The 16,287-nt window shown below is 39.5% G+C and overlaps 1 protein-coding gene across 3 annotated transcripts in view; it reads right to left on the reverse strand.

The window, feature by feature from the left end:
- The window catches only part of DISP1 (dispatched RND transporter family member 1), a 227,001-nt gene that overhangs the window by 183,786 nt on the left and 26,928 nt on the right, over positions 1 to 16,287 (reverse strand). The window contains exon 2 of one of the 3 annotated variants that reach the window (XM_043486227.1): positions 4,378 to 4,440. The exons of the other annotated variants lie outside the window; for them this stretch is intronic. Coding sequence (XP_043342162.1) covers positions 4,378 to 4,440 — 63 coding nt within the window. The remainder of the gene's footprint in view (positions 1 to 4,377; positions 4,441 to 16,287) is intronic. 3 annotated transcript variants of the gene reach the window in all.

The raw sequence follows: 16,287 nt of genomic DNA on the forward strand, positions 1-16,287 counted from the left end.
ACCAAAGGAAATACTACTAGAGAGTGGGGTTCCCTGAGGTACAAAGACCTGGCCCCATGCCTGAATCTGAAATATCTCTGAACACTGATCCCTGCCCAGAGCTCCCCACAGAACTGAAATCCTGGTTGCAACTGCACTGTAGGTTAGCTTCTCCCTCTGCTCAATCCTGCTTCACAATCCTTCTCCTTCCTACAGATGCTGTTGCCAAGAGAACTGCCTCAAAAACCTCCTCCATGCAAATCTCTGCCTCAACTCTATTTCCTGAAGAACCAGACCTAAGACTATCTTAAACATTTCACAATGCTGGATGAAATAAAACAAACAATCCTTTAAACACATAGAAGGAAATTAAGCAGTGAGAGGCCAAAAGTAAGAGACAGGAACTGAGAAAACCAGACCCGTAAGCATGAATTGATTGTGGTTGCTGTGGGGAGACATGCCAGTTTCAATAACCAGAAGGCTTGAATTTTAACACCTATTAAGTAGCTGGAAATGGGGCCTTAACCATGAGAAACAGAGAGGTAGAATAAAATGCTCTCATAAAACCAAGTTACCCAGCTAAGAGGCTTAACTATCTTGGCCAGGGTTCTAATGGACAAAAACAGTCTACACTGAGAACTTGAGAGTTGTGGCCCAGCCTTTAGAAAGGTTTGAAGTTCAAATGTATATTAGCTGCTTGGTTCAAGAAATCCAAGGCTCAGAGACTTATTAAAAAAAAAAAAAAAACTCATCTCAGGCCAATAATACTCCTGGGATATCTAGCAAAAACAAATGCAAAACTACTCTGGACCTAGAGAATTTCTAAAGATAAAGCCTCACTAAAGGTGAGCTTACAATCCAAAGTTACAAAGCACTTGAAAAAATAACCCACCATATGGTAAACAGAAGACACAAAAGATAATAGAATTAGACAATAAAAACTTCAGTAAATAGTACAGATAGAACTTACAAAATAAGCATGCTTAATATTATTTAGAAAATATTATAAAACATATCAAAAATGTCACACAGATTTGGGAGGGGGAATAGGAGTTTTATAAGCATTGAAATTAAAAAATACATATATGTATACATATATATTTTACTAAGGTGCAGGTTAGGCTTCTCTGGTAGCTCATCTGGTAAAGAATCCATCCATCTGCAATGGACGAGACCCTGATTCAAATCCTGGGTCAGGAAGATCCCCTAGAGAAGGGACAGGCTAGCCACTCCAGTATTCTTGGGCTTCCCTTGTGGCTCAGACAGTAAAGAATCCACCTGCAATGCAGAAGACCCCAGTCCAATCCCTGGTGGAGACGGCAAACCACTCCAGCATTCTTGCCTGGAGAACCCCCATGGACAGAGGTTATCTGACAGGCTACAGTCCATGGGGTCACAAAGAGTCGGACACAACTAAGCGACTAAGCACAGCATAGCAAGCTGCAGGTTAAGACACAGCTTAAGAAATCATTAAAAAAAGACAAAGAGCTAGAACTTCCCTGGTGGTTCAGGGGTTAGGAGTCAGCCTTGCAGGGCAGGGGACACAGGTTCGATCCCTGGTGGGGGAACTAAGATCCCACATGCTGTGGGGCAACTAGCCCAGATGCCACAGCTACCGAGTCCACGAGCTCTAGAGCCCATGTGCCACAACTAGAGAGCCCACGTATTGCAATGAATGATCCCACAGGACACAACAAAGGTCCTGCATGCTCCAACTAAGAGCCAGAGCAGCCAAATACATAAATGAATATTACGGGAAAAAAGAAAGAGCTTAGGAAATTACTCAGATACAAAACAGAGACATGGAAAATGAAAAATGGCATTAAGAAATACAGAGCATAGGAAAGAAGACCTAGTAACAACTTGCAGCAAATCAAGAAGACAACAGAATGAGAAGCAATATTTGAAGAAATAATAGGTGAGAATTTTCCAAAAATGATGAAAGGCATTAATCATCAGACTGAGAAACCTCCTACATACACATCTCATTAAGATGCATTGTCAACAAACTATACAAACACCAAAGACAGAGAGATTATCTCAAAAGCAATCAGAGAACATGGTCTCAGGAGGAAGAAACTAAATGGCATACTGCAAACCAAAGTTAAACACAGTAAGACATTAGGAAGGCTCTATGCTGATATTCCTGTCATTCAATAAGCACATCTAGAAAACAGAGGGGAAACAGGATCAAACAGCATGTGAAAGAAGGAACCACAGAACACTTCTTCCTCTCAGGAGAGAGCACTTGTCAAGCAGTAAAAATACAATTCTTTTTCTTTTTGGGCTTCAGTGAGATGAGAGAAAGAAGGTAAAGGAAAATGAAAGAAGGTAAGGAGGGAGAAGAAAAATTCTCTTTCCTAATAAGAGACTATCATAAGATAGAATAAAAAAGTCTCTAAAGACAAAAGAATTTGGGGGAGAATTTTTATGAAACAAATTTTCAGGGAAAGCCTCTAGGATGAAGACAAAAATGCTTTGTTTATGGGTAAGACTAATGAAATTTGGTTAATTAGGGGAAACTAACTTATAAACAGCATAATGATATAAAATATAAAAATGACGATACAGTGATAAAAGCAGAAATATTAAAACTAAACACTGTAATGGACACTGGTTGCAACCCCAGCAACCATGTCCCCTACTTTGCCTTTGGAGCACTACCATTGCCTCACACAGCCTTTATGTTTAGCGGGAAGGCAACCACATTCACTCCAGCAATAAGGCAGAGGACTCAGATTCAAGGTGTTCAGTGTAATATCCCTTATTTCACCCTGACGTCTGGAGAAGTTTCCTGGGAACTTTTGGAAAAGAACATCTCTCCTCTTCTGTATGATGGTGGTATGAAATATGATGCCTAGAACTCCTGCAGCCATTTTGCAATCATGAGGAAAGCCAGGCTAAAAACAAAATCAGCATGAAGATTTGAGCAAAGCCAAGAGAATTACAAAGAAACAGAGCCAGAGTCCTGCTCAAAGAGCATCTGAAGACTGACCTATCTCTAAACTTTCCAGTTAAGTAAATGAAACAAATTCCCTTTATTTTACTGAGTCAAGTTTTCGGTTATTTGTAACTAGAAATGTTATCTGATATATATGATACACGGTTAAAGCTCTATGTGATTTATCACTAAAAGTTCCACTGATTTAGACTCAAAACAAATTTTAGACTAGAATTTATTAAGATACAATACAGAAATGGCTTAGGAAAAAAAATGAGAAAATGCTTGGTATGGGAGATTTTCACTAGTCATGAGAAAGTAATTTGCAGGAGCCAGGAAAACTGAGCATTCCAAACACCAGAGGCCCTGCATGTCCTAAGACAATTGTGCAGATGAGAGTTAAGATGCTGGAGCCAGAGAGAAAACAAGACATTCTTAAATGAGGTTTGCCTCTAAAGAAATCCAGAGAGTATCAACTACTTCCTCTTGCCAGTCTTTTTGTTTTCATGCCATTTTGCTTAAACTTTGTTCACTATTTTTAAAAATTGAAAGATCTCTCATTATATATGCATAATATTGCATTTATCATCACTCACTCCCAAAACTCCACTAAAAAGACAGTAAAGGAAAAATTTTAAGTATTAAATACTTGGAATAAAGACTAGAGGAAGTTAAAGACAAAAGAAGCTAATAAAATTTTGGAAGATGAAAAGCAAAGAGTTGAACAGTTTCTGACTTAACAGAACAGATAAAGTGGAAACTTAACCTGTAGTTAAGAGAGAACAATGCTGTAGTTAAGAGAATGATGCCAACAAGAAAGTAATCCACAAATAAAGAATCCCAGAAAGGCACAGAATGAGGCAGAGTTATGAGTGGGACTAAAATCAGGAGGATGATGAAACTTTTCATAAGGAACAACTACACACTGGACACTTCTTTCCAACTCTCCCACTAACACTCATTCCGGCAAGAGAAAAGCTGTTACTCTCTGGTAAAAACTGAATCTGACAGATTTGACTTAGGAACTAAAGACACTGAATGTGAGGATAAGATACTGTACTGAAAACAAGAAGCGTAAATACAAGTTTACTTACTAAGCAGTGAGATCACCCCCGACTCCCAAGCTTTCTTCTCTTACTCAAGTGTCAGACCAGCCTTTTACTGCCTAGTCAGGAGATAATGATTCCTCTTTGTGAAGAAAAATCAGTCCAAAAGAAAAGACTATAAGTTTTAAGAGTCAAGAGATATCTCAATAATATAAATCTTGCTTTCAACTAACAGTCCTAGAGTGCAATTCATATGCACAGAGATTCCACTAAAATTTTCTGCATTAACTAAACATTTGAGGAACAACTGGGACATGATTCTATCATAAATAAAATAGAAACCAAATCAGATTAAAAAAAAAACTATACAGTACACAAATAAACTGTTTTTTAAAAAATTAAAATTGATACCTTCAGCAAGATGAGATGAAACTGTATCCATAAAACAAGAATAGGGGATACATAAAGGAAAACCTAGAAAATAAGAAAAAAACTTTTGAAAAATTTAAATGAGAGCAGAAACTTTAAAATATATATATAACAGTAAGGCTGAAAATAAAGCTGAGGAAATCACCCAGACCCTAGAAACTTGGAAGATCAAAATCTAGGATAGCCATTATTAGACTTCCAGAATTTCTGGAAGACAGAAATTCTGGAAGACAGAAAAAAGAAGAAGAAATTATCAAAGATATAATAAAAGAAAATTTCCCATAAATTTCAAGAAAAATAAGTTACAGAGAAAAGTGAGTATAATCATAATAATCACTTTGTGGCTCAGCTATGAATAATACATAATTATAATAATGAAGACAGTGACTAACCAAAAGCTGTACTAACTATTATGGAAGAAGAAAGTTGATGCGAAGAGGAAAGAATTAAATAGAAAGCAGGTATAAAAGAGCTAAATCTTCATTTGTTTTATTAGAAAGTCAACATATAGTTGACTAAAATTGAAAAATTAAGAAATGAACTCATAAATAACAGTGAAAAATATGGAAGTATATACCAGAAGAAACTGCTAAAGAGAATTAAAAATAGTCGCCACTGGGGATAATAACCCAAGGTTGAGAGAACTAGTCAAGGGTTAACATTTTTCATTACACACTTTACCTCATTATTTGAGCTTTTAACATTAATTAAACTCATAAACTAACCTCTGTAAGAGACATTTTATAACATTAAGTAGCATAAAACAATGGAAATATTTTATTAAATATTTTAACCTCTCTATTCATTTTTTAATTCTTTTAAATTTAAGTATTATTCTGATACAGATCCTGTTGTCCAGTTAGCAGTTTTTGTCACAGGTATGTATTATAATCTCTACTCTATAAATGCAGAAACCGAAAAATCAGAGCTGTTTGCCTAAAGGTCCTGTGGCTAATAATAACTAAGCCAGGCCTCAGCTCCATCTTGACCCTATACTATCTCTGCCGTGCATGCATACTACGTTGCTTCAGTCCTGTCTGACTCTGCAAACCAACAGACTGTGGTCCACCAGGCTCCTCTGTCTGTGGGATTCTCCCGGAAAGAATACTGGAGTGGGTTGCCACGCCCTCCTCCAGAGGATCTTCCCGACCCAGGGATCAAACCCGTATCTCTTATGTCTCCTGTATCATGTTAAATAACAATAGGAATGTATATATATTATAAAATTTTTCACTAAATGTGGCAGAACTGGATTGATTCTAACCATAATCCTGGGTGTCCAGCAGTAGCAGCCACCCCACCCACACTGGTATCAGCCTTTCCACCCTGAGGGAATTAACCCCATTCTGCCTAATGAAACAGCAATGGTCTCCCCAGCGGGAGCTGCCATGTAAGACAATGCTGACTCACCTCCACCACCCCTCTTTTCTTCTAGATTTATAACTAGACTCAAGTCCCAGCAGGTCCCTAAAAGTGAGGTACAAAGTAGGAGGTTTGCTACATACACACCAAAAGAACTACTTGGGTTTTCAATTATAATTTATGCTTGCAGAAACTGAGGGAATGTTTCTGGAAATGAGTATTTAAAGGTACGGGATAATGGTACAGGAACATAAAGTTGAATCAGGCTGAATTTCTTGATAAGGCCTCATTAAGCAAAGATTCTGCCTTTCATGTTCCAGCTGGGGCCATTAGAAAGGGCTCTAACAGTTTGGCTGGTTGGGTGAAACATCAAAAGATGACACACCATGGGCAAATTTAAAACACCCCACCCCTGGCTCCCCTTTGGTCTAATGCAGAAGGGATTCAAAGGCTTAGGAAAACTGAAATGTTAAGAGTGAATTGCCAGTTAAGACCTACTTGCCCACAGTGGGAGGATCCAGAAGAGTCTGAGAAATAAATCTGTGACAGATGCCCCAACATCCTTGAAAAGCCTTCTGATTACTCTTCTCTGTAAGCTGGACCTTCCACTGGGAACTGCAACCATTCAACCAGAAAACCTAAACACAATGGGAGTAATTGGGTCCCAAGGTGGCAGGGGCCAGCTGGCAGCATTTAGCTGCCAAAGCAAGGTGGGTATAGTCACCGTAATGAACAACAGAGTCAAAGCAGCAATTGGAAAAGTATGATTCATACAGACCTATGGTGTTGGCTAATCATGGTATTGCTAGAAGTGAAATAGATAGGAAGCTTACTAACTTCTTATTTGATCTGAATAAGTGAAAAGTCTAGGTCAAAGGAACAAAATTCTAATTCAAATCATAAAAACAGAGAGTCACGGCCCCTCAATTGATCACAAACTTGAGCCAGTTTACAGACCCAGAATCCCTTAAATGAAAAGGTCAGTTCCCTGAAGAAGGACCCCAGAAGACTACTGAAAATGTATGCTGTTAATCATTCTCCTAACCTTAGTAACTACGGGCTGGGGAAAAGAAAATAATGAGACCTTCCAGGGACTGATGAACACTGGCTCTGAACTGACACTGATTCCAGGAACCCAAAACAGCAGCCCTCCAATCAGAGTAGGAGTTTACGGAGGACAGGTTACCAATGGAGTTTTAGCTCAGGTCCATTCACAGTGGGCCCAGTGGGTCCCCAAACCCACTCTGTGGGTTCCCCAGTTCCAGGATACATAACTGTAACACACCTATTTAGCAGATGGCAGAACTTTCACAGTCTCCTCCCTGACCTGTGGAGTGAGGGTTATCATATGGGGAAAGGCTGAGTGGAAGCTACTAAAACTGTTTCTACCAAGGAAAACCCAGTAAATCAAAAGCAATACCACATCCCTGGGAGGACTTCAGAAATCAGGCTATCAACAAGGACTTGAAAAATGCAAGAATTGAAATTCTCACCACTCTCCATTCAATCTCCTATTTGGCCTGTGCAGAAGACAGATGGATCTTAGAGAGTGATGGATTAACAGTAAGCTTAACCAAGTGGTGATTCCAATAGCAGGAGTTTTAATAGATGTGTCTTCATTGCTTAAGTAAATTAATACAATCCCTGGGACGTGGTATGCAGCTATTGATCTAGCAAATGCCTTTTTCTCTATCCTGTTCCTAAGACCCAACAAAAGGAGTTTGCTTTCAGCTGGTAAGACCAGTAATACATCTCCACTGTCTTACTTCAGGGGTGTATCAACTCTTCAGCCCTGTGTCACAGTATACTTCACAGGGATCCTATTGTCTTCCCCTTCCACAAGACATTACATTGTTCCATCATACCCATGACATGCCGCTAACTGTAGAGCAGCAGCAGCTACTCTAGACTAACTGGTCACACATCTGTATATCAGAAGACAAGAGACCAATCTGACTAAACTTCAGGGTCTTTTACCTCAGTGAAATTTTTAGGGGCCACTGGTATGAGGCAGGTCTAGACATCCCTCCTGAGGTAAAGGATAGGTTGCTGCATCTGGCCTCTCCCACAACCAAGAAAGAGGCACAATGCTTAGGGGACCATGATGGATTCTGGAGGCAACATAGTCCTCATGTGGCTGTGTTACTCCAGCCCATTTATCAAGTGATCAGAAGAGCTGCCAGTTTGAGGGGATCCCAGAATTACAGAAGGTTTACAACAGGTTTCAGCTGCTGGGCAAGCTGCTCTGCACTGGGGCCACATGATGCAGCAGATCCGACAGTGCCTGAAAGATCACTGGCAGACAGGGATGCTGTGTGAGCCTTTGGCAGGCCCTCATGTTGAATCACAGTGCAGGACTTTAGGATATGGGAGCAAGACCCTACATCATCTCCAGACAATCATTCTCCCTTTAAGAGACAATTTTTGGCCTGCTACTGGGCTTCAAATCAAATGCTTGACCATGGGCTACCAAGTTACCATGAGACCTGAGCTGCCCATCACAAACTGAGTGTTATCTGACCCATCGAGCCCTGAAGTTGGGCGTGCACAGCAACACACCACTGTCAAATGGAAGCAGTGTGCGCCTGATCGGGCTCAGCAGGCCATGGAGGCGCAGGTAAGACATACGAAGCAGCAGCCCAGACGCTCATGGTCCCACTCCTGCTATGCTGCCTCTGTTTCCTACCCCCGCCTGCACCTGCGCCTATGCAGTCAGTCATCTGAGAGGAAGAGGAGGTTTGGGTCTGGTTGACAGACGGTTCTGCTGGATATACAAGGTAAGTAGACAGATTCGAGACACCTGACTTCCATTCCAGTGTTCTTTTCACTATCCCATCTTCCAGTGAAGTAAGGTTTGTCTATCACAATTATAGTGATTCCCAGATGTTGAACAGTTTAAATGATAATTTTTTCTTCTAGGTGATAATAAAGGTCTGGTCCCAAATAAATCCTCAAGTTTGGCCACACATTACTACTTCTCTACATTTATTGAAAATTTATCAATGTTATTTTACCAACATGAAGCTAAAGGAGGAAACCTTCACAGTCAACAGTTTGTCTGTACAGATATTTCTAAAATCTAGTGTGCTCACTTACAAACATCATTTAAATAGAAGAACTGAAATCTGATTTTTCTCTTAATTGTGTTTACCTTCAAGGTCACTGAAAGAGTCCATTAACCAGTTTTCCCTCAGAGAATGAAACACCATATTCCTTCCATCTCAACAGTCAAAATTATTCACACTCTAACACAAGGTCTGTTTACTCTGTTTGATACTTTTTGCTACTGTCCTAAACACAAAACAGAAATCCAGAAAGTCTGCTAAATTAAGCTAAATTTCTCAACAGATGCCAAAGTTACCTAAAAGAAGGACCCAAACATTCCTTTTCAATATTTGTGTCCTCCAGATTCCCACCTACTATCTTGCTCCTTTTTATCTGAGGCAGAGAACCTGCTGTTAAGATCGCGTCTCTTTACTCTTTACTCTTTGTGGATTAGTCCACAAAGAGTTAGCCTATCTCTCCAGCCATAGAATATGGTGCTATGCTCTGTTACACTATTTTCTCTATGATGTGCATGCCTGCTTAGTCGCTCAGTCATGTCCGAATCTTTGCAACCCCATGGACTGTAGCCTGCCAGGCTTCTCTGCCCATAGGGATTCTCCAGGCAAGAATACTGGAGTGGGTTGCCATATGTCCTCCTCCAGGGGATCTTCACAATCCAGGGATCGAACCCAGGTCTCCCGAATTGTAGAAGGATTCTTTACCGTCTGAGTCACAAGAAAAGCCCAGGAATACTGGAGTGGGCAGCCTACCCTTCTCCAGGGGATCTTCTCTAAGATGAAGAAGGGAAATCAAACTTCTGAGGAAATGGGAGAAACAACAACAACAAAAAAAAGAGTAAAAGTTTTAAAACTTAAAAATAGAGAACATGATATAAGTACAACCAAATTAAAACACTAGGTACATGGTGGTGCAACAAACAAGGTCCTGCCCTCACAGAGCTCACAAGGTCAAGACCTGTGCCTTAGCATTGTGGGTACTCTTGACACATGCCTGCCTCCAAAGACTCACAATCTACCAATGATACTTCATGTTTAATTAGCTCTTTAGAATTTTATAAAATCCTCTCTTAGCATCCTATCTAAGCAACAACCTGCGATAGAAATGACTATCCCTCCCTTTATTCAAGAGAAAACAGATTAAGAAAAACAACATGTTTTGCAGAGTGACACAAATAGTAAGAACAGGAGCCAAGAAGCGGGTCCTCTGGCTCCAATTCTCCTTCACTAATGATCTCTGAAGAGAAGTCTGGTTTCTGTCAGGTGAATTTAGAGCCCAATTTATAATATCTGAAATGAATTCCTCGTAAACCACACATCATAGCGTAGTTTCACACCATCATGGCAAGCCAGTGGTCATCTGAGGAAAGCAGTCAGCAACCAGAGGGACAGATTCTAAAGACTGAGGTATAGCAGTAGCCCCAAGCCTCTCTTACCCCCGTTCTCTTTGAACAAAACCCTGTTTACCACTGTCCATTACAAGTCTCTCCATGCAGTTTGAATATATAACTAAACTGTCCAACAGTCTCAGAGGTCAAAAGGTATAGTTTATGATCACAAAAAGTAGGGTACAAAAGGGTAGTTGTGGATTATCCAAACATTACTGTCAACCCAAGATCAGAGCCCACAGAGTAGCCCTAGACCAGAAAGGAGACCGTTGGGAAGGACCTACTTAAGCCACACTGTGGCCACTCTAACACAAGCTCCTGTGACGCTGTACTTGTGACTTATCTCAGCTATCCATACCACTTCATTAAATGTCTATTCTCAAAGACAGGGCTCTTTTCAAGCCCAGAACCCTCAGGGTTTCCATTCCATCCACAGGATGGGTACAAGACTGTTCTGATTAGCTCTGATTCCTTTGGGATGCTTTTAAACTTTAACTTATTTAAATTTAAACTTAAAATGTTAATCTAATTTAACTTATATTTACTTTCACCTTAAAGTTAACTCAAAATTAAATCAACAATATCCAAAAGAAAGCAAAACTATATAAAACAGTCCTTTATTTAAAAAATCCTCAACTAGAAAACTGCTAGGTAATAAAATTTTTGTTAGTGATGAGAAGATAATTTTCTATATATTTTATGATCAGTAACCCAAAATGCAGGGTCTTTCTTATACGAACTATTATGACCTTACACATTAGAAACTTTGATAAAATCAATGACTTGGTGATTTGCAAATTTGTCATCTAGAACAAACCTAGCTCTGTCAGAAAGGGTCCAAACACTTGTACAAGATTACTAAGCCAGCAAGTAGTGAATCAGGACTCAGACCTGGAAGTTTAGGCCCTAAATCAGCCCAAAGTTTTATAAGACTTAAGAGTTTTCTCAGGATGGTATTCAATGTCCTATATGCCCCAGCTCCAGTCTTATCTTCCCTATTCCCCTAACATGTATTTCATACCACTACAATCAACTTGGTCTCAAACACAGCTGCAATGTCTCACCTTCACCTCAGCTCCCTCTACTGGGTACTTCCTCCTCTACACCCACACCTTCCAAATCCTATCTTCAGTGTCCAAAAAGTTTTCTCTAATCTCTTTGTCCTGTGATAATCTCTCATCAGAACTACTACACGCTTACATTCACCAAGTACAGCTACAGGGTTTTTAAGGGTAAGGGATAAGAAGCTACAGCTGTTTATAAGTCCTACCCAGTATCAAACAAGGTCTACATGGGCATTTAGCTTGTATCTGTCAAATGAACTTAAGATGCCTTTATTATCAAAAATAAACAATGCCTCTGATACAACTGTCCCATTTTTTTAATCTAACTTTAATTTGAAATTCCACATATGTATGTGTGTATGTAAACGCCAAAATGTGTAATACTTAAAACAGAGTAATAGCTTTTATCAGATAATAATGTTGAAATTCTCAATCTTGAAATAACCTAGGGACTTCTCTGGCAGTCCAGTGGTTAGGACTCTGCACTTTTACTAAAAGTGCATGGATTTGATCCCTGGATGCAGAACAAAGAACCCACAAGCCACGTGGCACAGTCAAAAAAATAAAAGAAATAACTTAGTTTGTAAGAGGTCAGAGAATCATTTCACTTTAGCACAATTGAAGGTCAGCATATTAAAGATTCTATACAACCAATCTGAATATATATCTTGCAAAAGAAAGGACCTAGGAACAAATCTAATACTAAATATGAGCTGAAAACACTGAAGGTATCTAAATCTAAAAGATTCACCAATCACATGTGCCACCACAACAACCTTGGCAGGTTCTTCACAAACTTAGATACCGTTCTTTATAGAGATTAGACTTCTCCATTAACCATGAAACAAAAGCACAGAGAGCAGATTTAAATAAAATGCAGAGGTTGCAATCTCACAGATGCTGACTCAGATCTATAAAAATATAATGGCCTAGTAGCCCTAGCACAAAGCTAACTCTACTAATGGCAGGGATCATATGGGGAAGACCAACCAAAGAGTACTATAGAAATCTTTCCACTGAAACTTGCTTCAAAGAAAGAAGAAAGGATGAAAGGAAACTAGGAAGCATGTGTGCGTGGTAAGTCACTTCAGTCAGGTCCAACTCTTTGCGACTACGGGCTGTAGCCTGCCAGGCTCCTCTGTCCATGGGACCGACCCAGGGATCAAACCCACGTCTCTTACATCTCCTGCGCTGGCAGGTGGGTTCTTTACCACTAGTGCCACCTGGAAAGCCCCATGATGGCTTAGACAGTAAAGAATCTGCCTGAAATGCGGGAGACCCAAGTTCATTCCCTGGGTTGGGAAGATCTACTAGAGAAGGGAATGGCTACCAACTCCAGTATTTTTCCTGGAGAATTCCATGGACAAAGGAGGGAAAGAGGGAGAGAAACAAAGTTCCACTATGCATACATAGATTGCACAATCTTCTTTTCATTGCAGTGGCCAAAAAATATTAAAAATAAAATCTACTTGTGAAGAGTCCTTTGAAACAGCTGCTTGATTTCATGGTCAAGTTATATGATATGTAAGACTTGAAGATAATTCAAGTCAGTGATAAACACCAAATCACATGACCCACTTGTGGAAAAGACACGGAAATATCTGTCTGGAGTCTATTCTGGCTGTGCAAATGAATGTACTTAGTCATTACTCAACATCACCACTCATAAAGCAAGCAACTGCTTCCCTTTGAATGCTCATCCTTTGTATTAGCACTCACAAAGTCACTGCTAAAAACACTAAATTAACACCTCCCGCTACAAAATAATAACTTGATAAAAACTTTAACCTTAACTATTAAAAAATATGGTTTAAGTATCTTTTCAATTAAAGTATTATTTTTACAGTGTTTATCTAGTGAGCAAAGAAAAACACATACATCTTATATAGAAACTAGGTCACAGGTTTATATGAAAGAAAGAAGAATAAGGAAAATACTCCTTTAAAGTTATTTCTACTTCTGGATATCCTCATAGTATTTATTAACAAATAAGGAGAACAAGTAAAAAGCAGTAGAGGCACTATTTTTCATAATGCATGATTTTTTCACTTGAAAATCAATTAAAACACATGAGAAAAGCTTGTCTTTTATAAATGTTTTTATAAAAAACGAAAAACTACTTTTGAGCCTAAAATTTAATGAGAACTGATAAAGCATGGTTATCTTCTCTTTGAAGATTACTGAGACCCTTGAAGAAGATACAAACTCTGCACAATTCCAATACAAATGCATTTTTACATGTTCATTGTAATTTCAGTGCTAGTCACTGAGTCGCTCAGTCGTGTCCGACACCTTTGTGACCTCATGGACTGTAGTCCACCAGGCTCCGCTGTCCACGGAATTCTCCAGGCAAGAATACTGGAGCAGGCAGCCATTCCCTTCTCCAAGGGATCTTCCCTACCCAGGGATCAAACCCTGGCCTTCTGCATGGCAGGCAGATTCTTTACCATCTGAACCACCAGGGAATTTCAGCTTAAATAAATCTTAGAACATCTGCTTCTACCTGAGCTTTACAAGTGACAATCCATGCTCATATCAAGTAATCCTTAGCTCCTGTTTATTTCAGAATAAGATGCAAAAGAAAGAAATCATTAAAAGATTTGTTTTCAAATATTTTTTTCTTCCTCCAGAGGGCAGTCAACCTAAGTCTCAAGTAAAGAGAGCTTTTAAAAAGTTTTTTGGAAAGTCCTTTGGTGGAAACCATCCGGTCCTGTAGGAGAGGAAAAGTATCTTTTCCTTCTACCCCTCTAAGTTCTCAGCTAGATCTCTATAACAAAAGACAGATTAACAAGAGAAAAGCACAACAAATTTACTTGAATTTTATGTGACATAGGAACCTTCATAAAGAAATAAAGACCAAAACAATGGTTAAGCCTGAGATTTTACATGACGTTTGATGCAGAGTAGAGAGTGATGGAAAAGTATCACAGGACAAAAAGGGGTATGAGCTCAGAGCCATAAACGGGGAAACTCAGCAAGGCCAGTTTGCTCAAACCCTTCTTTTCCTCTGGGTATAGGCAGAGCATCTCTTACGTGAGATCTCATGACACGCTTCAGGGAGAAGTCAGAGTCCTATACCCGTCATTTCTCGAATTCCTTCATCTTAAGACAGTCAACATGCCAAGATGCCATATTTGGAGGTAGCATGTCCGAAACCCTGTCACTCTCCCATATGGAACTTCCTGAAGAAGTTTCATTCCCAGAAACTGAGCTGGTAGACTATCCCATAACCCACTGAATCAATCTCAGTCCTGGAAAATGGTCAGTCCATTCAAACAGTTGTGTCTCATTTCAGGAGGTGGTGGCATAGGTAGGAGTAAATGCCTACCTATTAGTTCTCTATGCAGTATGAGCAATCAAGCATTTAAGAAGGGACATTTCTATGAAAACAAACAGAAAAATACATAAAGGTTAATAGAGCAAACATGAACTCAGTTTTTGAATCCAGAGGGCAGTCAGTTAAGATTTCTGATGTTGGGCTTAAAAGTACCTTTAGATGGTACAGTGAGGACAGGCAGTAGCAATCTGATGGATTTGCCTGGTTGGCTGTTTAAAATGTCTGTGGTAAGGTCATCAAATACTCCATGAACTTTCTGAGTAGCCCACACAGCAACAGGCATGCAGGCTGCCCATACATGATCTGCTGTCGTGATTTCTCTGAAGTTTAAATCAAGTCAGCCAGACCCAGATTCCAGGCTTCAGGAAAAAGGACAGTTTTAGTTCTCAATGATTCCACGTCAGAAGGGTGGGAGAAAACTGGAAATGCTAACTTGGAGAGTTGTAGCCAAACACTGCAGGCAACTAGAAGAATTCAGTCCAATTAACAGGTAGATAAAACCTTAAAAACAATGAATAGAATTAGAACTTACGACTCACAAGGGTATGCTACAGTTTCCTACTGAAACATTATTTTTCTCTTGGTAGTCACCCCCCTTTCTAGCAAAGATAATAAATGACTAATCTGTTTGCAAAATCAGCCTCATCTTGTTAAATCTGGCCTGATATTTATATAGGTGCAGCAAGAATAGTGACAGACCATACAGACTCTTTTTAAGTTTGCTAGAATTTAAAATAAGCAATCTCAAATGAGACTTTTAAAAGCCTCTCAAGGCTAGGAAGTCAAACCAGAAACTTGCCACCAGACTTCCCTTCAAACGTGCAGATTTGGCTGAATGCATCGAAGAACTGATGCTTTTGAACTGTGGTGTTGGAGAAGACTCTTGAGAGTCTCTTGGACTGCAAGGAGATCCAACCAGTCCATCCTAAGGGAAATCAGTCCTGAATATTCATTGGCAGGACTGATGCTGAAGCTGAAACTCCAATACTTTGGCCACCTGATGCGAAGAACTGACTTATTTGAAAAGACCCTGATGCTGGGAAAGATTGAAGGCAGGAAGAGAAGGGGACAACAGAGGATGAGATGGTTGGATGGCATCATCAACTCAATGGTCATGAGTTTGAGTAAACTTCGGGAGTTGGTGATGGACAGGGAGGCCTGGTCTGCTGCAGTCCATAGGGTCGCAAAGAGTTGGACATGACTGAGTGACTGAACTGACTGACTGAGTCTCCCTGGAAGTTCCATTCATCACTTACCTGTAATGCTGGGTACCCTGTAAGCCAGGTACCAGGCCAGTTTTTTGTTTTGTTTTTTTCCAAGAGAGTTTATAAGCATTAGTTCCATAAAGACCACCTTAGTTCCTTAAAGCTGTCTGGTCATATTTGATTTTATACATCATTCTGAAATATAAAAATCCAGTTAAAGCCTTGGTAATACAACTGAGGTTTTTATTATGTCCTATTTCAAGGAAAACAGATTCTTCTTGGACTTGTGCAAATAACTATGTTGCCATGAAAATAAAAATACTCAATAAGTTTCTGAATTCTGGAGAAAATCAGGTAGGGAGAAAACAAGTTGTTTCATCTTTGTTCACAAATCTATACTTTACCAATTGCTATAACTTACAGACAGCTTAAGAGAAAAGAGAAAAACAAAACATTAAAGAATAAGCAATGTTT

The sequence above is a fragment of the Cervus canadensis genome, chromosome 13 (assembly GCF_019320065.1).
Source record: "Cervus canadensis isolate Bull #8, Minnesota chromosome 13, ASM1932006v1, whole genome shotgun sequence".
In the NCBI taxonomy this organism is placed as follows: domain Eukaryota; kingdom Metazoa; phylum Chordata; class Mammalia; order Artiodactyla; family Cervidae; genus Cervus; species Cervus canadensis.